The sequence below is a fragment of the Hypomesus transpacificus genome, chromosome 15 (assembly GCF_021917145.1).
Source record: "Hypomesus transpacificus isolate Combined female chromosome 15, fHypTra1, whole genome shotgun sequence".
Lineage (NCBI taxonomy): Eukaryota > Metazoa > Chordata > Actinopteri > Osmeriformes > Osmeridae > Hypomesus > Hypomesus transpacificus.
The window spans coordinates 5,587,810-5,613,263 of NC_061074.1; the positions used below are offsets into that span (position 1 = coordinate 5,587,810).

The 25,454-nt window shown below is 41.4% G+C and overlaps 3 protein-coding genes across 9 annotated transcripts; 1 reads left to right on the forward strand and 2 right to left on the reverse strand.

Annotated features, from left to right (window-relative positions):
• Positions 1–784: 784 nt before the first annotated feature.
• On the reverse strand, positions 785–15,461 carry unc119a (unc-119 homolog a (C. elegans)). Of its 2 annotated transcripts, none has more exons than XM_047035891.1 (5): positions 14,564–15,461; positions 3,298–3,411; positions 2,593–2,683; positions 1,778–1,950; positions 785–1,380 (listed from the first exon to the last, which is right to left on the reverse strand). In XM_047035891.1, the coding sequence occupies exons 1-5, from the start codon at positions 14,850–14,852 to the stop codon at positions 1,268–1,270; spliced, it is 780 nt and encodes a 259-aa protein (XP_046891847.1). In that variant the 5' UTR covers positions 14,853–15,461; the 3' UTR covers positions 785–1,267. The 2 variants fall into 2 exon arrangements, with proteins under 2 accessions (XP_046891847.1, XP_046891846.1); XM_047035890.1 differs by having other exon boundaries at positions 2,593–2,686.
• cryba1a (crystallin, beta A1a) lies at positions 11,554–25,076 on the forward strand. 5 transcript variants are annotated; one of them, XM_047035893.1, is made up of 6 exons: positions 11,554–11,646; positions 21,572–21,641; positions 22,070–22,188; positions 23,388–23,529; positions 24,239–24,381; positions 24,580–25,076. In XM_047035893.1, the coding sequence occupies exons 1-6, from the start codon at positions 11,561–11,563 to the stop codon at positions 24,725–24,727; spliced, it is 708 nt and encodes a 235-aa protein (XP_046891849.1). In that variant the 5' UTR covers positions 11,554–11,560; the 3' UTR covers positions 24,728–25,076. The 5 variants fall into 5 exon arrangements, with proteins under 5 accessions (XP_046891849.1, XP_046891853.1, XP_046891851.1 ...); XM_047035897.1 differs by lacking the exon at positions 11,554–11,646 and adding an exon at positions 20,243–20,730; XM_047035895.1 differs by lacking the exon at positions 11,554–11,646 and adding an exon at positions 20,244–20,739 and having other exon boundaries at positions 21,575–21,641.
• On the reverse strand, positions 16,087–18,762 carry crybb1l3 (crystallin, beta B1, like 3). 2 transcript variants are annotated; one of them, XM_047035899.1, is made up of 6 exons: positions 18,744–18,762; positions 17,823–17,896; positions 17,593–17,711; positions 17,147–17,279; positions 16,807–16,949; positions 16,087–16,583 (listed from the first exon to the last, which is right to left on the reverse strand). In XM_047035899.1, exons 2-6 carry the CDS (start codon positions 17,886–17,888, stop codon positions 16,415–16,417), a joined length of 630 nt encoding a protein of 209 aa, XP_046891855.1. In that variant the 5' UTR covers positions 17,889–17,896; positions 18,744–18,762; the 3' UTR covers positions 16,087–16,414. The 2 variants fall into 2 exon arrangements, with proteins under 2 accessions (XP_046891855.1, XP_046891854.1); XM_047035898.1 differs by lacking the exon at positions 18,744–18,762 and adding an exon at positions 18,660–18,691.
• Positions 25,077–25,454: the final 378 nt, after the last annotated feature.

Below are 25,454 nucleotides of genomic sequence, written 5' to 3' on the forward strand. Positions count from 1 at the left end.
TTTACCAGCTGTCTTTATTTATTTCCTTAATGAATTATTAAACATACCATTTTATCCCTGTATAGATCAGTTTTGGGGTTAATTTTGGCTGGAATTCTGTAGGTTTGTGTCATTAATTTTTCATCGCAATGTACCTGTCCAGTACGAGACAAAAAAATCTACATGTTTCAATATTTTCCCCCAAAAATCACATATATTTATTCCCAGAGTGGCATTCAACAGTCCAAACTTTACATCTCTTTTTTTGTACATTTCATTTGACATTAACCACATACACTATAAATAAAGTATATCTCTTGAGACTGAACAGTGTGGCTGGATATCAAAATGAGTCTGTTATTTTTGACTTTCTATGAACTTAACACTTCGGTCTGACACTTTGGATGTGGCTATTTAAAAAAATACTTCTGACTGAGCTACTGTATGAGTATGTGGATATACAAACAACACATTCACATGATAAGTAACTATCCCACTCTATGGGCCATGATGTCATTAGAACTGGCTGACTATAATGATGACCAATACCATCATATTTTTGTAATCCTACAGTCCGAGGGACAAATAATTCAGATCCATGGCTAGACGAAATTCAAATGACAAAGAACATTGACTTTCTTTACAAGTAAAAAAAGTTTGCCAAAATCCTAGTAGAAATATAAGTTTTGTTCATCTAGAATCCTTGATTACATCAATGCATTGTTCTCTCTGTCTCTCAGTAATTGGTCCCTTGATGGCTGCAGTGTCAGTCCCCCCCTTATTGAACAGCTAAATACCAATGAGAAAGAGTGAGGATAAGCAGACACTGTGTGACTCTTGTCTCTATTTTCATGGTATTACTTGTTTTAGTTTTTTTGCAGATTAATGTTTCCATAACACTCGTGTTTAATCTCACTCACAGCAGCTGGTCCCTACAAACGGTAACAGTTGTGCTTTTTATCTAAATGATCAGCCATGTCAATGTCTTATTAGGAACGTTAGAGAGAAGAGACAGCTTCTGTATGTTCACCTGTGTGAAGTGTATCACATTGACTGATAAACACACACAGCTTCAGGGGTTGTGTGAATTGTAATGTACTGTAACAGGGGAAATACAGGAAAATACATTTGTCATTAGGGTGAGTTTTGGGGAGAGACGCTCTTGTCTGTTGAGTGAGAGAGAGTCCACCCGTCCTGTGCTTGTGATCTGTCTGTCAGTCCATCAATCTCTGGTCCTCAAGGGCTGACATGGGGGGGTGGGTAGTGCCTAAGATGGGGGGTCGTATTCCTATGGACCCCCACTGTAGGAGTAGTCTGCCTTGTTGTGCATCACCAGCTTGTTGTCCACAAAGTAGAAACTGTCAGACTGCGTCTCATAGGGGTGCTGAATCATCTCTCGCACTGAAGGAGTAGAGACAGGAAGTAGATGTTAAGATTCTGTGATCTAATTTCCGCCCATTTCAAAAGTATCAGAGTTTATCAAAATGTCATGAACTTTGGACTGTGGACGTGAATCGCCTGCATTCAGAACTTAGTATACAGCATAACTCACGGGAATCAGTATATGTGTGGGGGGGCAGATGGCTTAGGGAATCGGGCTATTAATCAGATGGTTGCCGGTTCGATTCCCGGCCATGCAAATGACGTTGTGTCCTTGAGTCCACTACTCCCTAGTTGCCTCGGGGAATGTCCGTACTTACTGTAAGTTGCTCTGGATAAGAGCGCCTGCTAAATGACTAAATGTAATATGTGTGTTTGTTTGTGAGTCTATCAGCATCATGTGTATTAATTTACTTACTGATCTCCTCTGAGAGTGCGGGAAACTCATAGATGTGCTCGCAAGTGTTCTTGCTGCTGGGCATGCAGAAGCCAAACTCAAAGTCGAAGCTCTTGAGGAGTTGCTCGCGAAAGTAATGCCTCTCGATCATCCGGAAGTTATTGATAGGCGTGTCTCCCACGGTGAACTCCACTCTGCATACAGACAAAGAGAGGGAGATTTAGAAAGAGTACGTGGTTCAAAAAAACCCTTAAGAGATAAGAAGATAACTTAAATAGGAAAATAAATTTGGGGTTACTTGGCCTCTGGTTATACTTACTCAAAGACACAACTGTGCACTTATCTCATGGAAGAGCACACTCTCTTCCTGATAACTGGACCGTATGTCCTTCTACAATCACTCTTTTTCTGTTTGTGCGTTCACATTCTCTATCACCTATACTGTCTCTATCCACTACCTACTGTTTTTCTCCCTCCTTGGGTGATGTCAATGGCACAGACACACACACACTTCTCACTCTCCGAGAATAGCCCCCAAACCCCCTCCCCATCTGTCTCCTCTCCGATAAGCATGTCTCTAAATCGCCCCCACATCCTTACTCAGTGCTTAAGGACGCAATGTCTAATGATTTCTCTCCCTTGCCCATCTCTGTAAAAGTACACATACCAGTCATTCTTTTAAAGAAAAGAGTGAATAGTGTATTGTAGTAAAGCAATATCCTCTATCAATACAACCCCATTGCTACATCTTGCATTATTATCATAAAAATAATTGGGGTCGCTGGGGTCATAAATCTGAAGCCCCTTTGCTGGCTGCCCTTTTAGATGTGACTTACGTAGCTCCAACCTGACGCAGCTGCAAGAAGGCAGGGGTGAATTGGTAACGAACAAAACGTCCGGCGTTCGGGTCGAAGTCCTTCTTGTTGCCTGCTGTGGATCAGAAAGGATACCACGTCTACAGATCTTTTGAATGTAAAGAGTTATTTAGTTTCCCCCTAATTGGCTGAGGTATAAAAACGTCCAACAACCTGCTGGTTGTGGAAGATGGAAAGAGCAGGGGAATACAGCAATAGATTCAGGTTCCCCTTCTTCTATAAATCTATCTTCACACATTGGTAGTATTTCATTCAAAATATAGCACAGGTCTTAGGCGTGAGTGGCCAATACAAAAAGCAAACATTTTATAGCACTTCAGCAATGGACTATATTTCCAGAGATGGTGGAAGCAGAAAATAATGAAGTGCTGCTTCGAAGGTGAGGGAGTCAGCCACAATATTGCCTATCTGTCTTAACAGCAGAGAAGCCTATACATATCATAATATACTAGTACACAGTGCCCATGATGCAGTTGCTGATGTTGGTGAATAATACACACACAGATTCCTGGAACTATAGATTGAAATCCTGTAATTATAGATAGTGCCGATGCACACACAGAGATTTCTTGCATTATGAGTTTCCTTTCATTATGGTATAGATACTGCACGTATAATTAACCACAGTAGTGTGCCTATTGGCCATTCCTTGGATTTAACACTCACGCAATGCTGGCGGTTTAGTGATCTCAAACAGCACAGTCCCCGTCTCCATGTCCCGGATCTTGAACCTTGTGAAGTCAATCATGTGCACATTCTTGTCTGGAGAACATAGGTAGTCTGAAACAGGAAAGAAAATGTTTGTGACAGTTTAGAATAGGTCAACTTTAAAGGTGCAATACGTAAGTAGGTGTCCCTTATGACGCGTTGAGCCTTCCTCCTTGACTTATGTCATGAAACTACTGTCAGTGAAACTCAAAACAAGAATTAGAAACACTCTTTCTCGTATTTGAATTTAATTTTCAAATGTTACATTTTGCAGCTGTAAGTCTATACATTTGGCTAATAAGAAATCAATCTTCCTGACTGATGGAAAAATGCAATATGACAGACGTGTTGAACATTTATGAGAATGGGTGAATCAGCTTTTTACACAAACATAGGTATCATTGAGAGCCCACCCCCTCCCTATGTGGTTTAGAAGGTTATTTTATTCGGCACATGATGCCAATATGACGCTAGCAGGCGGTAGCTTCTTTAACTGCAGGCTCTTAGACTAAGAGACTAAGATACCATCTGATCAGATTGTACAGAATCAATTTCACAGTCAAACTAACAAAAAAAGCAGTTCTAAATGCTTAGGAATAGAACAATTAAACAATGTAGACAATGCATCATTGTATAATTGCCATAATTGGCTATTTCTTTCCTTGATATGCTACAAATCAGCCTGGATGTGAAGCTTTCTCACACAGTAACTAGGTGCAAATGGGTGATTACAAATGTTCCACTTTGTGGGACAATAAAGTTAATCTTGATCGTAAAATATAAATACAAAAAATGAGTCACTTATGAATGTAAATAGTCTTCATAAGAATCTTTAAAATTATAAGAAGTATCCTATCAAAGCAAGGCATACAAGTACAGTATATTGTTAGGAGATGTTGGATGTTTTCACCAGTATGGCAGCAGTGTCAGCAATGTTGGCAGTGTGTGAAGTTCTGGGCAGGGCCAGTGAGACTCACCTCCCTATGGGGCTGGATTAGGCTTAAGAGGCTTATATTGTTTCACTGTCACATGGATAGATAGAGAGACGAGACGGTAAGGGGATTGGAGGATACTATATATTATACTATATATTTTGTTGTATAGTACTCCCCCCCCCATACAGAGCATTTCAGTACACTGTGTCTTGTGTTGCACACACAAAAACATGCAAGCACACAGACACTATGTTGGTACACAGAAACACACACACTTTCTTTATCATCCTTAAGGTTAGGAAACAGATGGGCCAAACTGGCCTTAGTCAAACGCTAGGGGATATTTTTAGTCCTCCAGCTACCTGGCTGTGTCACATGGTGTGTGTGAGTGTGAAAATGTGTGTCTGTGCAGAGGGAGGAGGGGCTCAGAAGGCATTCACACATCTGCTGTAGTCCTACAGCAGTATCCTGACTGTGGGATCATTAGGTTAATTTATATAATTGGCAGTCTGTGAACTTTCTTGGGATAGTCTCTCACAGTATACAGTATATCGTCAGTAATCAGGGCCAACAGTAGAATAGATAACACACTTCTACGATATACACTTCTATGATAATACTGCACACTTTCTTATATTGTACCTATGCAGGAAACATAATATTACTGCTATAATTCTCTCAACAATATTTTTACATTGTGTCAATATGAATGGCCTTGCCATTTTTGTTATGTGATTTGAGTTCTTCATTTATTGTTGTAATCCACACTGCAACCCTAAGGTAGTGTTGAGACACATATTACGCAATGGGAATATAACAGTGAAAGCAATTACCAACAACCTCCCTCATCTTGTGGAGAGGAGACATATGTCAGAAGATAATAATGGCTCATCAGTACTAACTGTAAAATGGTAATTATCTGCCTAAATGCCAGGTGAGAATGAGATGTGTTTATACAGCTCATGGACTGTCACTAAATATAATCATACAGTATCTATCACAACATGCTATGAAGGGATGGGTAATCTAGGTTTAAACCTACATCAGTTGTATGTGTGTGAGTGTATGTGTGTGTGTGTGTGTGTGTGTGTGCTGACGCGCTTGTGTGTATGAACATTCACTAAGGATTACGAGTCAGTTTTGTTTTGAGCAAGATCGGCCTGAGTGAGAGGTGAAGTGGAGACCACTAGAACACAGTGACATCTTAGGCAGTAAGATGCTCTTATTTCTGAATTATTTCTTAATTCTGAATATGAGTTTGGCACACTGCCTTCAATGTGTGATGAGTGTAGTTTATCTGCACTGACTGAACATTTTACGACACATTTTGGGACTCCAAGTAAAGCAGAAACAGAACAGTCTGCACAAACACCTGGATGTGGAGCAACTCAAGAATTATCATAGGAAAACAGATGATGCATTGTGTAATATTCACCACAAGCTATTAATGATCCATTTTTTAGTACTTCTTAAGACTGACCTTATAATAAATTATGTATATGTCTGTTTGTCTGCCCATCTGGGCATATCTAGACCCTTGACAACCACCATAGGGACAAAAGCCACTGTTACCCAGGCAACTCTGGCACTCACAGTCCATGGCACCAACAGCATGACTTCCTGTGTTGCGCGATAAGAGCTTTGCTATCTGAACATGAGATGAGAACCAATCAGTTATGCAAGAAAAACAATGAACAGAACGCTCTGTGTACCCAGTACAAAGGGTTTATCTCAATTGTCCAAAGTAGCTTCTTCATCTTGTACAGACACTTTCATCTTCACTGACCAGAAAATAGAGAGCATAATCAGGATGCCTATAAGTAATAGGCTTTGACTTTGTTCCACCTCATGGTAGAACCCTGAACAGGACAGGAGGCGGGGCCTCTGCTCAGCACTGAATGCACTGCCCTTCTTTCTGCAAATGACACAAACAGAACCTGTTCTGACCTTTTGTCCAGTAAGTTAAATCATTCAATTATTGTTATAAAATCTGAGATTTCTTTCGCAGTATGTGATCAAATTACAGCACATCAACATAGTGTGGGAGAAGTTATATTAACTTATGTGGTAGGGCATTTTACCAGGAGACACCATGTTTCTTAATTTACATTTAGTTATTTAGCAAACGCTCTTATCCAGAGTGACTTACAGTAAGTACAGGGACATTCCCCCCGAGGCAAGTAGGGTGAAGTGCCTTGCCCAAGGACACAACGTCATTTGGCACGGCGGGGAATCGATCCGGCAACCTTCTGATTACTAGCCCGACTCCCTCACCTCTCAGCCATCTGACTCCCTAATTGTCCTCTGTATAATCTTCTAATGTGTACTGGTTGCGTGTGTCCTACAATCTGAACACCTGTGTTGGTATCTACTCAATAGGATATCCTGGTATCTACAGTTGGAAATCTGCTGTTATCCCTTGCGCCACTCATACAACAAAGAAGTCATATTGGGAGCCTGAACACGGCTGGTGTTAGAATTGAATCTGTGCTCCAGCGAGTGATGTGATTGTCAATCAGCTCTGTCTGGGCAGACAGATAACCCACAGATGGACTGGGCAGACTGGAACAGGCTTGGCGCCGTGGCACGTTTGCCCTAATCCAAGTCGCACAGATGTACAGGTGGAACATTTTCCCCAAAACCATGTCTAGCTGAACACATTTACTCTAATTTAAATGCAGAACAATAATGTTTGTTACCCTCAGCAGCAGGGGCGTGTTCAGGGAGTGGCCTAGGGTGGCACGGGCCACCCCTGAAATCTGATTGGCCACCCCAATATATGATTGGCTATATGCCCAGTCAGAGGCGGGCCACCCCTGGTGCCACCCCTATCAAAAATGTCTGGACACACCGCTGCTCAGCAGGTTACTCATTATCACCAAATATTCATCCAGTAGCCAAAAGAACTGGAGCCAACTATAGACTGATTCTCTATAATTACAGTGTATCCATTTTTGTCTAGCTTTGTCAAGTTCCTTCCAAATGTAATTAATCTCATTTAAGATCATAGATGTTACACTTCAGTTTAGTATTTTTTTTTCAGCTACCTTTTTGAGAAAGATCACCATTAGATTGCCAACTTTTTTTTACAAATAAAAAAGGTACTTGTTTATACCTTCTCAAACAGCCTAAATGAAAAACTCAGATTGCTTTTTTTCAAGCAACACATTGTACTGTCACTATTCCAGAATTATACACACACATATTGAAATAGGGCTGTTTTTCTCTTACAAAATCAAGATGGATTTTCAGCAGGGGGCTATCTATCACATATTGTACATTGAGTGTTAGGTCTGCAACAAATAGCTTAGGTTGGCAACTGAGAGTGAAGTCCATGGGTTATTATGTGAGAACATCAGTAAAGAAAGTGTATCACAAAACAATTTGGTCAGTGTATTGTTCTGTTGTGTCAGTGTGATGGAAGCTGCTATAATTTAGTTTTTCCAGAGGCAAGGTTGTTTTTGCTGTGGGTTTGAATTCAGGGTTCTCTTTGTGTACATAGGGCTTGATGTGCTCGGCTGAAAAATTTAAATGGATTATGGGTAAATTGCTGTTGGGATTGTGGGTGAACCTCGGTGACACATTTTGATGGTTTCTTAGACCCAAGTGTGTGTGTGTGTGTCATTTTGACAAGCAGCAGATAGTTCTGGTGAGGGGAAAGGGGAGTGGAGGAGGGGGGGCATCTCCTAAGCTCCTCTCCCTCACGGCGTGAGAGCACCACTTCACTTCCTTTAACACTGTCACCTAGCAACGCAGCCTTCTGATAGTGTGCCAACTGTATCTGGTTTCCTTTTTTCTCGCTTTCCTTTCCACCTGGCCGTTTTACATAAACAAGGCACAGGATCGAATCAAAGAAGGGCATCGCAGCTAGGATTAGACTTCAGTCAAATGCTAATGAAACACTACATTACAGGTAACCTACTGCAACGGATGAAGTGGTGTAGGCTAAATGGCCAGCAAGTCTTGTGCCAGGCAACATTCTGTTTCTGGTTTTACACTGGTAATCAAAAGACATCAGCTTTATTTTGATGCTGACAGCATTTAGATGCATTGCAGCATAGGCCTACTCATTAACATTTCTCCATTTGTGATGTGTTTTTTTTCTTCCCACTTTAACATGTATGTACCGAACAATTTAACTGAAATTTAGCTTCCAGAGATACATAATTCAAAAAAGCTACAGAGTAAAATAACAAACGATTAAGTGGTTCTTTTGAGGTAGTCCGTTAGACACAAAATGGCTGTCTGTGGCGTTCATTGTGCCATTTATAGCCGCTAAACCTCAAGATTAGCCGGGAATTAGTGTTTTTTGTTTTATTTTTTGCATCAATGCTTTACGCACTTCTATTCTTTTCATTCAGCTTAAGCTGTCAATCCATAAGTAAATTACTGTTATATCAGACATGACAACATGGCTTGTAAACCTCATGGGAACACCTGCTTATGGCACGCCCAAATCAAATCAGGTTTCAGTGCTACGCCCATAGGGCACAGATGCATTAGCATAGCATTTTGCATATTTGAAAGAATTGAGGATACCCTGGTGGATAGGGATAGGCCTGCTGTGTTTCTTAAACACGTCTCATAATGATAGAGCCTGCAGGCGATTGGCTGGCTAAGAGGTTCACTGAGAGGTTGTGTCTTTGAACAGCTGAATGCAGATGAGAATCCCTGCTCTGTCTATCTACACAGTCAAAAAGCTGGTTCTTGTGAAATTGGGGATATGATCGAAGTAGTGCAGATAAAATGTGTGCTTTTTTGAGTGTGTGTGTTTTTTTATTCACTTCAATTAAATCCTTGAGAACTGTGAGTATTGTGTTTTCCCTCTGACTGGAATGGCTAATATTCAATGAAAACCAGCCCAACCATGGTCCATGGTAGACTGTGGGGAAGCCATGACAGATTGTTAAGTACATATTTTGATAATCTACAATGATATTTGAAAAACTACCAATGTACACCTATTTTCAAACCTTTTTTCATTATTTAGCTGGGAACCCATGAATACGTCTTCCGGCCTTAGATCTCATTTGTGTCTGGGATCTTTCTGTGGCTAACACTCCTCAAGACAGCACTCAACATTGCTGCGCTAGACACCGCATAGGCTAAGCACATCAGGGTCACCATCATTTCACATGTGAACACTTTTGATGTGTAGGGCTCTGCATAAGGCTAACCACACCAGGGTCACAACCACTCCTCGTGACAATCTTAGAAAGTGACATCACTTCCTGTCCAGACTGTACACTCCTCACATAAGCCAATAAAAAGATGGAATCCACCCTGTCAGATGTCTTCTGATACACACTAAGAACCACAATTTTATCTAATCAACTCACTGTGATCTATGTGCTTGTATATATCTTTAAGGACTAATGAAGGATGGTCACTTCCTCTAACGCTGTGCAGATTTTTTAACCTTTATTATTTAGTTTTTTTTACCTTTATTTAACCAGGCAGAATCATTAAAAACAAATTCTTATGTTCAGTGATGGCCTGGCAAGATGGCTGCCAATGGTTCAACCCAAGTGGTTCTCACAGTGGTGCAGGAAATTATTTAAGCCTGTCCAGTGCACCAACGGGATTTTCTAGAACGGCATGGGGGGGGGGGGGGGGGGGGGGGGGGGGGGGGGGGGGATGGGTTAAATGGATTTTCTATTTAAAAAGAAAATATTATCCTTTCCAGAATCATTCTCTATTAATCTACTTTTTTTGACTACTAATCTAACTTTATGCAGATACATTTCATGGGGTTTTGGGGTTACGAGAGCTTCAGCCAAACTGAACTGTAAAGACTCTGCAGCTTATGAGGCATAGCATCACACAGAGCCAAAGGACTACGATAGAGTGTTTGTGTACACAGTTTTAGTACATCACTCTGACAGCTTTCCATTGGCTAGCAGGGAAATCCACCATTTCACTGGGGCCTTTGGCGTCTAACTGTTACCAGTTCAAAGCGGAAGCTGGGGGCCATCTTGAATGCTTCTGTTGGCTGATAGGATTTTGTGCCAAAGTTGGAAAGAATGGAGCTACATGAAATCATTGGAATATGAAGCTGTCACATAGACTACTCGTTATCTTCTTTGTTATTTCCTCTTTTTTTGCCACTGTACGAATCATCTCGGTAGTCCCTCAGTGTCTTCCAATTCAAAGGCTGAACTCACGAGCGTGCGCAGCAGCATGACTCAGCTCAAGCTTTAAGGCTCTGCTTAGTCTGTTCCAAATGAAACTACCAACTATCACCAACAACAAAGCTGACCTCAGAACACTGTTTGAAGCACTGAAACATGATTTGATATTTAGTGGAGCGTTTTAACCAAACCCTGTAATTATAAGAGGTCAACTCCATGATTGTACAAGGATGGTTCAGTGCAACGATAACCCTGACATTATTATTTGGAAAGATATACTTGTATTTATTTCAGTAAATTAGGCGAATTATAGGAGAGCATTTTTCAGGTTCATGCTACCTTACGTGTTGGCAAGTCATTTTCAAAGAATTTATGACGATCTGTACAATTTCATCAGAGTTGAATCAAAGGATATTTTCCAAAAACGTTCACCCACTCACTCACAGACAATGATGAGTCAATGTCCTGCTCTGACCGGAACATTCTCAATTACTCAAAGGAGAAAATGTGCACCATAATGTCTTTGTGGTGAAGAGTAAAATAGCAAATGTTTCATTAAGTAATAAATTACAAGCATAAAACTTAGATATTTACCATTGTCTACAGCTACCAGAACTCCCTTGCCACTGCTTTCATTAGACATAGGCTAGATGTGATATCGGTCATCGCAATAAGCGACAACACTCCCTCTTTAAGGACTCACTGTCACAACAATGGCTGGATCCCAGAAAACAGCATTGTCCCTTAAAGTGAATGACCCTCATACATCACGGACCTTGTGACAGCTTGTATAGAGCAGATTTAAACAGTGCCACGGCGATCAATTTTTAATTAAAGCTGTGGCCATTGTGGTAGAGGCCACAAAAACTGGAAATACAGTCAGGGGATTGTGTCCTTGCTCATATGCAGGCGGGTGGTGCAATGTTTACAGATAGACAGATCTGGAGAGGCTGTGGGGCGAGCGAGGCTGCTCTGGATGAAGGGGTGAGGTCACCCAGCAGAAAGCTCTGGATGAAGGGGTGAGGTCACCCAGCAGAAAAAAGAATTTAAGCACTTTGCAGGTTTTGCCCAACAGAAGGTGTTGGTAAACACATGCTCTGTATAGGTTTCAACATTTTAAATGGATGACAGAATGGTATGGCCTAAATTAAATCAATGGAGCGTTGTCAAGCAAGGATGAAGACCTGTGTACTGTACTGTACTGAGAGGAGGGCATTTCTTCACACCTCCACGGACCAAAGGTAAACATAGCAGAAATAAGATGACGGTAATCTCATAGAACAGGTATGCAAAAGAGGTGTCGAAAACCTGTGTTTTTTTTTATGAAAACCTACACAATAATACTACAGTTACTGTCTCTGGACCATATTACAGGACGATGGAGCCGTTCTGGTGAAGTTCACCACAAAATGTCTACATAATAATAATAATAATCTATCCAGATATAAACATAAATACATTTATTAATTACATCAAAGTAATTAAAGGCAGGGTTGGTGATGTTGTCGAGATAAAAAAAAATCATACTCAAATACACTTGACAGTAACATTTTATAAATTCGATATCTGCAGGCTTTACAGGACTGTAATAAACACGACCAATCATTTAGGTTCGGAGGGTTCTTTTGAGGTTGATTGCAATGTGATAGAGATTTGTAGAAAATCAATAATAGATATGTGAAGTTGTAAGTGATGAGATCAGCGCAAATGTAACTGGTATTATCTTCCTGTGTTTAATGTGTGAAGTCATTCACTTGAATGGGATGAGTCAACCATAGAGACCGTTTTGAAATGCCTGTGGCACTTTGTATTCATCTGATAGCACCAAGGACAGATCACAGATACACATGGAGGCGGAATGAGTAATTGCACATGCATGCTACTTGTTCATAAACTATATAATTTTATAGACTCCTAATCTACAAGTGTATATGGATACACATTTATACGGATAATAGTTATTCACCTTGACCTCTGAATTAAGTGAATATTTACTATCAACAGTCTGAAATACAGGCTAGTGTGCAGGCTCACACTGCGTCTAAAACATGACCCTTATGCTGAATGAATCCTTGCAGATAGCCTGCGATATTTGATTTCCCCTGTTTCTGTGCATATGATTTCCTCCTCCGTACATCACAGGCACATGGGCTTCTGATGAGCTACCATTTCTCATTTCACCAAGCGCCGTTTCTCCACTAGCCAGATTACATTTTCTTCCATCCGCTCTTGTGTCAGGAAAACACAGGCTCCTTATCAGTACTGAGCCACTGTGTCAGCACGCCACCCCCAAAATGGATGCTTTTACCTCCCCCAAAGCACCACCATGGAAGTTATTTGCACCAGATGGAACTGCTGTTTGCCCCTCCTGTCTTTTTTTACACAATCTTTCCATATACAGACAGTTTCAGAGTGAAAGGTATGATTGCTACTATCTGTATGGTATGATGATGATTACCCTCTGAATACATAACCTCTGTGTGCAGAGATGTTATGTATTGACTATCTAGAATGCTTTCCCCCTATTTGAAATTATAGTGTATGAGATGTTTGAAAAAGATGACAGCCCATGTCCAAATTGCATATATATACAGTATATATACTACTACGGCAAGACATGTTTAATTAACATACATCATTACCATGCATGGAATCAGTTTGATACATGATAGCCACCATTGACAGTTGCCTCTGAGAACAAAATGCTGTTTTGGATCAATTTCAGTCGTTGATTCCTAATTACCCTTTTTATCTGAGGGGCCACAAACACCATAGTAAACCTGAAAACATTGACCTTCAGAACAACCTATCTATCTGAAACATAAATGTGCGGACGTTTCTAATGTTTGGGTTGCATTCCGGGGGCATTAATTAACTGAAGAGTATCAGGTCATTGCAGCTCACCACATTCCTCCCTTGTGACCTAATCCAGATTACATGTCAGTAGAGAGTACAGATGATGTGCCATGAGTGATTTATGTTTTATCTTGCCCCTGCAGCCCTGATTCCTCTCTTTTGCTGTGGTTTACCCAGTAGATACATACTGTATGTCACAGACACAAAGAGGATGACTGTAGACAAGAGGGTTGTTTGGGGTCAATGCAATGCCCATAAAATGAGGTTTGCGTTTCGCTAGACTCTTATGATGGGCTACCAATTGAAATGTATCTATAGAACGTTAATGTCTCTATTTCTTGTTACTCTGAGTCTGTTTATGTAACTCTACTGATCTTCTGGATTAATTGACTTGGTAGCAGTGTATCAATCTGGGGACAGGTGTTTGAATTTTTTAAGTGGAAGACATTTTTTATGGCAATTTCATACTTTACAATTGATGATTTAATGTTATGCTTGTCCATCACATACTGAAAATCATTTTAAAAAGTGACACAATGACAGAACATTATGTGACTGTAGAAACCTATTTCAGATGACAAAGAATAATAATAGATCAAATACAAAGAATAATAATTGTGAATTATAACCATTTGAATAGTGTTGAAACAAAGTTGAGAAAGAATAAGTTAAAAGTGAATACATGCTGTACCTGTAAGGTATGTAACAATCTAAAGCAGATCTTTAATTAGGATCTGTGTCAATCTCAGGACAGACCTCTGACCACCTGTTACCTCAGAGTGCACTGGAAAAGGATTTAGATTTTTTGTTTTCATTGATATGGACAGGGGAAGCATTAGACAGAACAAGCTATCCGTACGCACGCACTTACACGCACGCACGCACAGAGACAGAGAGAGAGAGAGAGAGCGAAAGAGAGAGAGAGGTCTGCCTGGCTAAGAGGCCAGTCTGTTTTTCTTGCATAATGATATTATTGTTTACCAGGCTATGTTGACAATGCAGAGACATAAACACTCGAAACGTGGTTGGCCAATATAGTGTAACTAGCACATTTCTTTCAAGCAACAATCATTAGGCTCTGTTTCTCTGTAAGTCGCTGTCCAAGGTACGGTGAACTGAAACCAGTTGTTCGGCCAAAATAAAGAGTCCTATGTACTAGTGCTGTGCTAATGACAGAAGAAGACAGACGACTACGCAAGTGAGGAATTACAGGACACTCCAATGCAAGAATCAGCAGGTAGCCTATTCTACCTGGAACGGTTGTCACGTCCTGTTTAAGTCCTTAGCTAATAGTGCACTTACTTTGGGTGATCTTCTGTAACCCAAGTACATCCTCGGCCGTTATTACGGGATTTCTCAACAATTCTTCTTCCGTAGTTACTGGAACTCCCGCGTCTGTAGAGTTGCAACCTTTCTTCACTTTCATGGCCACGAGCGGTTTGTGATACGGCTGGCGGGAACTGGTGCTACTGGCACTCTCTTTACCTCCGTTGCCACCGTTCGTATTATTAGTGGCAGGTTCCTTAGTGCTGCAGTTAGTTGCGTCCTGTCTATTACATACAGCTTCTGTGCTGGTACAAGAATAGCTCATTCTCTGTGCCTCCTCCCCCTCCCGATCTGATACAAATCAGGCTCTCTCCCTGTCTCACTAAGACTCAACGGCTCTCTCAGTCACTCGGTATTTAATCTAAATCCTTAGTTCTTTAAACCTTCGGTCCGTGGCTGCTTGTGTTCGTTGGTTAAAGCCTACTGGTGACGCGCTTGCATTTGGTGGACACTGCAGGTTCAGAATTGACGTCAAGTCAAGTAGTCTGGCTAAGAAACAAAAATCGTCTCAATGGAACGGTCGTGTTGCACGACAGACCAGACCATTGCAAAGTAGAGGTCTCAAAATATTTGTCATCAACGATCCTGTCGCTAACTGATTCAACCGGCAGATGTCATGCGCTCCCTCATTGAACAGCGATGACTCACCCAACTTCAACTGACAAAACATGCAGCCGCTTAAAATGAAATGGAACTGTGGTCCAAACCATAGTTGCCTGGTCTGCCCATAATAATCCAGATAATATAATAATAATCCAATTTCAATTTGAGAGTGTAATTTTAACATCCACATGCCAAATGCTCGCAGGATTTAAAAAGTTGGTAGGAAAGTGTAACTGGAAAAGGCAATTCCATTCATTTATGTCACATGAACAGAGCTCTTTAAATGAAGTTATGAAGGAAAAGAAGACACTGGCATTTTTCAGATCTGAGGATTTGAATCTTTATTGATTTTTTATTATTATTTTTCATCTGAAAGTTGCTCTTCAGATGCCAGCATCCCTGAGAAAGATATAGGTTCATAACACAAGCCTACTGAACAACCCCATCATTGTGATAAAGAGGGGTCAACCAACAGGTGGGCTAGTCTCCATAACCCCAGGTACAGCTGCCTTTTCTCCATCCATACCCTTTCCCCCAGTTATTGAATCCACTGTCTGTGTTCCAGAGCCTTTCTTTGAAGATAGAAGTCAGCAAAAAAACCTTCAGGTGCAGTGGAGATGGAAAGTCTTGTGAATTTATGAGGAAACAGTGACTTCCTTTGGATAGTTCAGGTCACTGCAGTATATGGACTGTCCAAAAGAGCTGACCATGGTTTACTTGAGACAGCAAATGGATTGTGTGTCTGTACTTGGCATCAATGTATATATAGCTAAGAAACACGTGAGCAAATGTATGTATAAAATCAAGGGCTTGCAGATATGGAAACAAACCATTGAACACAAACTACTTGTTATTATAAAAACCTTCTTACCCAGTTTGCTGTAAACCCCTCTATCATGAATACCATAATGCAACTGTACCGTAGGTTTACCAGGTTTCAGGACAGCATGGCTATCACTTTGACAGGTATCATTCAGGCATTGAGGAAGGCAGCCCATACAATAGGCAGTGTAGTGTATTCAATGTTGGTGGATGAAGGCTCATAAGCACATGACTTAATTTTACCAGTAAAAGTTATAGAGATGGAGCAAAAGATTTCATTATCCAATAGCATTGTCTGGCTAAGTGGCTACCGATGAAGCTGGAAAAGGTGGTAAGCTCCAGGACCAGCCCCACCCAACATACACCAGCTATAGCTGACGGTTGCCTGCCTAGTGCCCCTCTCTAGGCGGTCATCTCAAAGCAGCCCCTGCGATGTGTCTGCATGTCCCTGACCCTGCGGATTGACTGGATCTGGGGATGGTGGGCGCCCCACTCATTCCAGTGCTTGAAGGGTCCCATCTCAAACACGTACTGGAAACCTCTGTAACCGGGGTATTGGTAACCCACCCACCTTTAATAGGGAGAAAGGAGAAGGAGAGAGAAAGAGAGAGAGAGAAAGAGATGACTTTAGCTGGAACTGATTGTTTTTCCTCAGTGAGAAGCTTGAAGTTTCTTTGTACTATAATGTTTTTTCTGACTGTAACTACACAATCACACCAAACCCTTTACACTGTCTCAGTCTCTGTCTCAGGACATGTAATTACCCCCTCTCACTAATCCAATAAGGGACTTACGTTCCACCAGTGACCTGGATGCTGCCCACATGGTCCTGGAAGCCGTAGGACCACAGGCTAGGAATGTCCTCGTCACACACCTCCATCTTGCGGCCCTCAAAGTTCATGCACTCAAAGAGGCAGATCTTGTGGTCCTGGGGGTCCTGTAGGTATGTGGGACAAAATAGAAGAAGATCAGGTAACATTCTGAAGAGGAGAAGCATGGATGGATGGATGAACGGAAGGGTGGGTGGAGTCAGATGTACAAAGAGTAAAAAAGCCTAAAAAGACAAGAAGATTAATAAAACCATTCCATCGTTCGATAGATAAATCCATTCATACAGGGTTGACATTTACTCACCATGCGGACCGGCCTAACCGACATGAAACTGTCACACCTGTAGCTGTTGGACCAGGTGTCCCAGCGAGGGTACTCTCCCTTCTCCATCATGAACATCTCCCCAGACATATTCTGCTGCTCATAGCCCACCCAACTGTGTAAAGGACAATTCACAGCAGGGAACATGTTTTAACACATTTATAAAACAAAACTAGATTTACAGAATGTGATTTTATGAAATATAATTGATGTTATGTAACTGCAATATACACACAGTTCAAACACAGTACAGCACTGTGATTGTAGCACATATATCAAATGAAAGATACATATTATGTTTTAGGAATGAAAGTTGAAAAATGATATTTCCACCAACATAGCATCTTGTCACAAATAATGTCTCATGGCGTTAATATGTTGTACAAATTTCTCTACAACTTTAATTTGTTACGGTTTGAGCGACTTACGGTCCACACTCCACCCTGATGGAGCCAATCCTTTCGAAACCCTTCTCACTCAGGTTACGACACTCTCCGTTCAGCTCCATTCTACGGCCCTGGAAGTTCTCAAACTCAAAGAGGTACATCTGGAAATTCGGACCAGACAAAATAATCAATAAATCAGTTTTGTACTGCCAACTGCTAGCAGTTTATTTAAGGTTGATATTAATGGTCATTAATGAAGATGGAGGACATACTTTGTGCCTGTTTATTCCCATGCCTGGGTGGCTGCCAATGCTGCCCTGGACTCCAGTGTGAGACATGCTAGAGTCTATAGAGACAGAGAGAGAAAGAGAAAGAGAGAGAGAGAGAGAGAGAGAGAGAGAGAGAGAGAGAGAGAGAGAGAGAAGAAAGCAGAGGGAGAAAAGAGCAATAATGAGCTGCAGGGTTAGAATATTTTCATTCACTTCTGCACATGCTGCAGACACATTAGGAAAAATGTATACAGCGCAATTCCACAGTCCTAGAGTGTTTAGATCCAAAATAAATTAATGCCATGAGAACAGGCATGCAACTGTTCCCTTATGGTCGATTAATATGAAGATAATGATTTAAAATCTCTTAAATGTGTTGTCACTAAAATATACGCTAGTATACATGTAACTTACTCATGAACACTACTCAACACCCTCCCTTTAATGTTAAAGCTTTCCAACACAATGAACCACATTCATAGCTGAATAATGGTTTTTCTGTACTTCTTATCTCTAAACATCTGTAAAGTAATCTCTTTTGAAAGAGTTACACAGTGATGCAACATGGGAGATTTTTCATAGGCGGAGAACAGACTGGTCAAGCTTTATTACCAAGCTGACAGGAGATCAGAATCAAATGTGACCATAATTCGCTGAGGATTGCCATCCTTTTGAAATGTACCACAGAATGTCTAAGAACTACTTTCTTCTTGTAACAACTCAGGAGGATACTCAAGAGTAATGAAGTCAGTATCTTGTTTGACAGATCTAACAAACTTAGGAAGAAAAAATCAAAGTCCAATTGACTCTCCTTGGTTTAGATGGTCAGAGCATACCCACCCTTTGCCCCCATATTGAAAGTCCTTAGTTCAAGCAGAGGAAAGCCCACCTATGCCGCAAGCTCTAGATAAGTATAATTCTCACCTAAAAGCTGTTGTCAGGTTATGAAGGGAGGAATGGACAGGAAAGCGCAGCTTAGGCCTTTGGGTAAAGTGTTGGAATAGGGCCCCATGGGTAGGGATATATATATACATTCCCATCCCACTATGGTCTGTTGCATCAGAATTCGCCCAGGCCATTGGATGAAAGGGATCCTTTTTTTGAGGGAGGCTTTGGGCGGGGTTAAGGGTCATGCTTATCTCTCAGTGTGCCATGCTGACTAGGCGGCCTGTTTTGTTGTCCAGCGCTACTGTGGGACCAGGGACAGCCACCATCATCAGCAGAAAGCCCCTACTGCTGAGCCCTGGTTCTAAAACATAGTCACATGCAGGCAGGCACTTACAAACTGACCCTAACCACAGCAGACACAAATGCAGGCACACTTCTCAACGTATACAGTATGAAATTACCTCAGGATTGTTTTTTTCATCCCTCATCATCCCTTTTCCCTTTATACCTTTTTCTTTCTAGCTTTCTCTTTTTTTCTCTCTCTCTCTCTCACTCTCATTCCCTCTGCGTCTCCACAATCCTGGCCTTTGAGCACCAAGCAGAACAATGTGCTGACCTCAGGAGCACCTCATTATGTGGACAGGCGTGTGGGTGCCATTGGCCTATTGTTTTGATGGACCAGTAGCCTTGACTGTCACACATGTGTACACACCACACACACACAAACACACTCACACAGCATTCCTCTGTATCAAACAGAACTTGCTGGAACCATGATGACATGTGACAGTATGATAATAGTTTGACCCAGTCACATACACCTATTCTCACACGTGTTCACACTGATTTGGCATCCGTGCCAATTGAGAAATGAACACACACATACACACACACAAACTCACAAAGAGATATACACAGCAACACACAAAGACACACAATCTAGCTACATCTCAGTCTAGAAATCAATTGTATCAGAGATATGCAGATCCATGTAGATTTTGTCACAGTTTCTCAGTAAAAGAATGTCAGTTAATTGAGTGGGACAACAAGGGGGCAGAGCATTGGTGCACAAAGGCTCTTAATGTGTACAAGTGTGTGTATGTGAGTGCGTGCGCATGTCTGTGCATGCCTGGGTCCATGTCAGGCTTTGAATGGGTGGCATGTGTGTTTCCCATGTCTGTATGCATGAGCGACCATGTATGTGTGTGTGTGTGTGTGTGTGTATGTGTGTGTGTGTGTGTGTGTGGGTGTGTGTGTGTGTGCGTGTATGCGTGAGCTGGTAGGTAGATGTGTGTGTAACTGTGGCAGGGTAAGGGAAGAGAAGTCAGTTGGAGTTTACATAGGTTGTCACTCAGGTGGGAAGCCTTGCAAGTGCCTCTGGAGAGCTCAGTGAGTAAGTACTGAATGCGTAACTTCATCACTACAATAGTACACTTGATTTACCAGACAATATTGTAACCATTTAGGTAGGAAAAAATATATTTTTTATACAAAATCTCAAGATAAACATTTCAGGAATATAGTCCTAGTGTCAGTTTTTTTTTAAATCATACTACCTAGTCACTACATTATTTTCATCTTTCATGGTGTGTACTTTTTTACTCCATCTATGCATCTCTCGTTCAAAAATGAATATTTTCCCCGCAGGTACAGGAAGTGCACTATGAAGAGTGTGCAAGGCTATAAACGTATGGGCTGGGCCAGGGTGGGGTGCAGCCCATATATGTATAGTAATGATGAGTATGCTGTGCTTCGTGAGAAGTGGTCATGGGCTGGCACTGGCTGGAGCTTGTGCTAATCGGCACTGGGCACCGTGCCCTCGGCCCGGTCCAACACTGGGGGCCAAAGCCCAACGGCTCAATCTCAAACAATAAGCGGCCCAGCAATGTGCTGACTCCTGCCCTGGACCCCTGGTCAGGACGCCATTCCCCACTGTGGCGTATAAATAGGCCTGTTTACTAAGGGGGGTCAGGACATCGTTTTTGTGGAGCCCCCCGAGACTGCTGCACAGCTATTTTTTGGGGTAGGTCAGGTAAGCCCTCCATAGCAGCCTTTAGCCTATAGCCGTTTACTGTCCATTGTCCATTTACATTTTGTGTCGGTTTTCTTTTGTTGTTTCTGCTGAGCCTCAAAATGTATAGAAAGGAGGTGTCACTCACACACACATACACACATACACACATGCACACACACACATCTAACAGAGATGGACTCATGGTTTTGTTCCTATAGTGTATGGTTTAACTACACTCAGTTGGCCAGCACAGTTGACGTCACATTAGTATGAAATGCAGATATGATACACACTTAACATTAACCAATTACAATGCCACATACGATAGACACGCCCTATACACTATGTTTTTACGTAAACAAAGACAAAGAAAACTAGAATTAAAACCTCATATTCAATCTGATCACATGCTATAATTTATTTGCAGAAATGTAGTAGTGTGCTACAAGTCTCCAAAACGAACAAACTATCAATCTATTTGACAAAAGTGGGTTATTTCTACTATGTTATGATATAGTCTATTGTTTTCCATTCCATAATGTTTGTGGAATTTGGCACTCCACAACCTACTCCACACACTGTACTAAAAACTTTTCAATGTTTTTATCTTCAGACCTAGCATGGGTACATTGTCATGTTAAGGATAGGGCCCCACTTAGTTTGGCCTTGTCCAACAGACTCAAGCATTTTGGCATAACTAGGCCATCTATATAATTTGGGTTAGAGTTAGAGCATCTCGGCATGGACAGAAGCATGCCAGCATGCAACACAGGTCTAGGACAATTTAGTATTGTCTGTTTTTATTACCATATAGACTCTAGCAGAAATGTGACTGTCTGTTCTCTGTCAGTAGGTCAACCAACACTGAGATATCCAACAGAATGGCTTTGACTAATCCCAATCCCATGGGACCATGGAAGGTGAGTAAGCAGCAACAATTTAGTTGTTACCAATATAAGCACATCTATTACTGCAGGAATTACGCTTCTTTTGCTACAAACTGTAAACTTGAGCAAATTAAGCAACCCAATGCTCGATACTACTTGGAATACATGAGGAGCATTTGATTTAATCTCCTTCACGTTCAGTCTGGTCTTTTGAAACTGTCCCATTGACTGCATCGAACATGACACTTTAAAACAAGCACACCTTATGTGTGACCCATCTGTTTCTGAAAAAAACTGCATCATCCCTCCTTGAACAGGACAGTGATGTGAGAGTGAGATGGGACTTCCACATAGATGGAATCGATTCTAAGATCATTAAAGTTTCAAGGGCCAGCCGGTTTGGTTTCAGGTGGAGTGAACTGCAACTCTCCCACATACCCACTGTGTTTCTGCGTTTATAGATCACAGTCTATGACCAGGAGAACTTCCAGGGAAAGCGTATGGAGTTCACTGCATCCTGCCAGAACGTCATGGACTGTGGCATGGACAATGTTCGCTCCCTGAAGGTGGAGTGTGGAGCGTAAGTTAGCATACAAAAACCCAAGTAGTGCAAAGTGTATGGAGTTAGATTAGTTTCATAATTCAAACAAACAAACGCAACACGATTCAAACAAACTTAACACGATCCAAACAAACGCAACACGATTCATACAAACATAACACGATTCAAACAAACGTAACACGATTCACAAATAAATGACCCTATTACATTCGTTTGCAACCTGACAAACACAAGTTACAAATCCCTGCATTCGTTGGTATGAATCCTTGCATTCGTTCGTGTGGATTTTTGGAACTTTCCTGACGCGCTTTGATCCACAAATGCATTTTTTCTAAAAGATATCCTCTGCAGCCTATCAGATGTCTCCAATTTTAGCCAATCACCGGAGAATGTCTAATATGGGTAGACGGGCTCTGCGTTAGCCTAGGAAACACGGAAAATGACTAAACATGAATCCTGCCATTCTCAACAATATTTAATCAGGTATGATCATCGGTTTAATAAGATTAACAAGCAATATTTCACCTACATGCTACCAGACGACATTGCTCGTGATCTGAAGGAGACGATGTCCGTCATTATGGCAGGTTGTTGAAGTCCACATAGACACGTTAATGTGATTGGCTAAAATTGGAAGAGACGATCTGATAGGCTGCTGAGGATATCTTTTAGAAAAAATGCATTTGTGGATCAAAGCGCGTCAGGAAAGTTCCAAAAATCCACACGAACGAATGCAAGGATTCACACCAACGAATGCAGGGATTTGTAACTTGTGTTTGTCAGGTTGCAAACGAATGTAATAAGGTCATTTATTTGTGAATCGCTTTACATTTGTGAATCACGAAATACATTTGTGAATCGTGTTACGTTTGTTTGAATCGTGTTACGTTTGTTTGTTTGATTCGTGTTATGTTTGTATGAATCGTGTTACGTTTGTTTGGATCGTGTTAAGTTTGTTTGAATCGTGTTGCGTTTGTTTGTTTGAATTATGAAACTAATCTAACTCCATAAAAGTGACTCTAATGTAAAAAAGAAAAAAGAAAGTGCCCCAAATACCTTCAACATTTTTGTTATAATTATGCTATTTTTATAATGACTCTGTCCATATGTCTCTAATGGAAATCTGTAAAATAGAGCTCCTTATATTTTGGAATTGAGCTATGTGTCCATCTTTATGTTTGTGCCATGTGTGTTTGCATGTGTGTCTGTGTACGCAGCTGGGCAGGGTATGAGCACTCCAGCTTCTGTGGACAGCAGTTTGTGTTGGAGAGGGGGGAGTACCCTCGCTGGGAGTCCTGGAGCGGCAGCAATGCCTACCACATCGAGAGGATGATGTCCTTCCGCCCCGTCTGCTCTGCTGTGAGTCTGAGGCCATCCCACCGTCAGGACTTTGAGGAAACATCGTCCATCTCCCTGCTCCTTAAATAAATAATATAACTAAATTTGCAACAGCCACGAAGAAGAAAAGGGCTTTGCCTATTAAATTATACAAGATCGGAGATTACATCAAGAGAGGAAGCAAGCATTTAAAATAGGGTTTACTTTTTCCCTTTTTCTGGGTCAAGTATTAATACCCACATTGCATTTACATCTACATTCCCTATTTAAACTATGGCAAATGGGGTTAGGGGGAGCAAGAAGGACAGGCTCTCTTGCTCTGTTTGTCTCGCACTGATTGTGTGTTGATCTCTTTTCTGCTGTTCAGACAGGAAGCAAGCAGGATTGTGAGGAATTAATTGAGGCTAAGGCAGACAATTACAGTATCTGTTTGGTTACAAAATCCAGTTTATAATTCTGGAACTGTATGAAGAGCAAACTGTCAGTAAACATACTAATTTCAGTACATATTAAATTGCCATCACATATCACAATGGAACATGTGACAGACTCATTTTAAAGTGTCTATTTTAATTTATTACAGTGATATGTCCAGGTCACAAAATAACATTGTTCAATAATCTATCCTACTACCAGTTACATGCATTACAAATGACCGCTGCATTTGACTTCAAGTGATTGCATAATGACTGAGACTGACCATTTCCCCTCCACAACTCTTATTCGACAGAACCACAAGGAGTCTAAGATTGTTGTCTTTGAGAGGGAGAACTTCATTGGACGGCAGTGGGAGATGAATGATGACTACCCCTCTCTGCAGGCCATGGGCTGGGGAAACAATGAGATCGGATCCATGCAGGTCCAAAGTGGAGCGTAAGTCACATTCTGACCCTCTGTTTGCTATGTTTCTGTTTGCTAGAATTGCTTAATTCTAATAAGCTACCTGGTGAAACCAAATTGAGTAAATTACATAATGGAGGGGGGGGGGGGGGGGTACATTTAATTAAAAGTAAAAACAGCTGAGGTGTGGTGACTTTAAATGGTTCTTGGTCACTCTCTGTTTCTCCCCAGCTGGGTGTGCTACCAGTTTCCAGGTTACCGTGGCTACCAATACATCATGGAGTGTGACCGTCATGGAGGGGAGTACAAACACTACAGAGAGTGGGGATCCCATGCTCAGACCTTCCAGGTGCAGTCGCTGCGCCGAATCCAGCAGTGAGACGAGAGGCCACCTCCTCCTCCCAGTCCCCCTCCCCTTTCTCCCCCTCTCCCTCTTCCACCCCATCATTCCAAGCTTGGCCAATCCTGTCAGAGCTCAGAGACCCATGGCTGAGACCTCGCGCCTCCCCCACCCAGAGCTGATGTTACCAGCACTTTTGTTTTATTCCAACGCTCAAAGAAAACAAAGAGAACGAGAGAAAGAAAGATCACCGATATGCCCACTGCGCAGTGGAGTCTTGGGTGGCTGTGTGGTGGTGATCTCCCTCCAGCTTATTGCTCCCTGAGTTTATACAGGGACACTCTGCACTCAAGTGATCAATAAATAAGAGAATGAGAAACATCAACAAATAAACAGCATTACAAGTGTCTTCTTTTAGTGTGATTTGGAGGTAAAAATCTGTGTGTGTCACCAATATCTTACCATCTGCATCCCGGGCACTGTGCCCTATCCATAATTCCAGGAATATTTGTGTGTGTGTGTATACCACCGACTTCATCACAGGCAATTCACTCTATAGTTCCACTCTATGGCAAATACAATATATACAGTCTATGGCAGATCAATATATTTATTGGGAAAATAGCTGAACACATTCAATTCGGCTATCATAAATATTCAAATTAGAACAAGGCAAGATTTTTTTTTACCGTTACCGTTACCATTATTGAACGTGTTCAACGCAAGTGCATATTCTCACCAGGTTTTGCAGATATTCCTGTGCTTC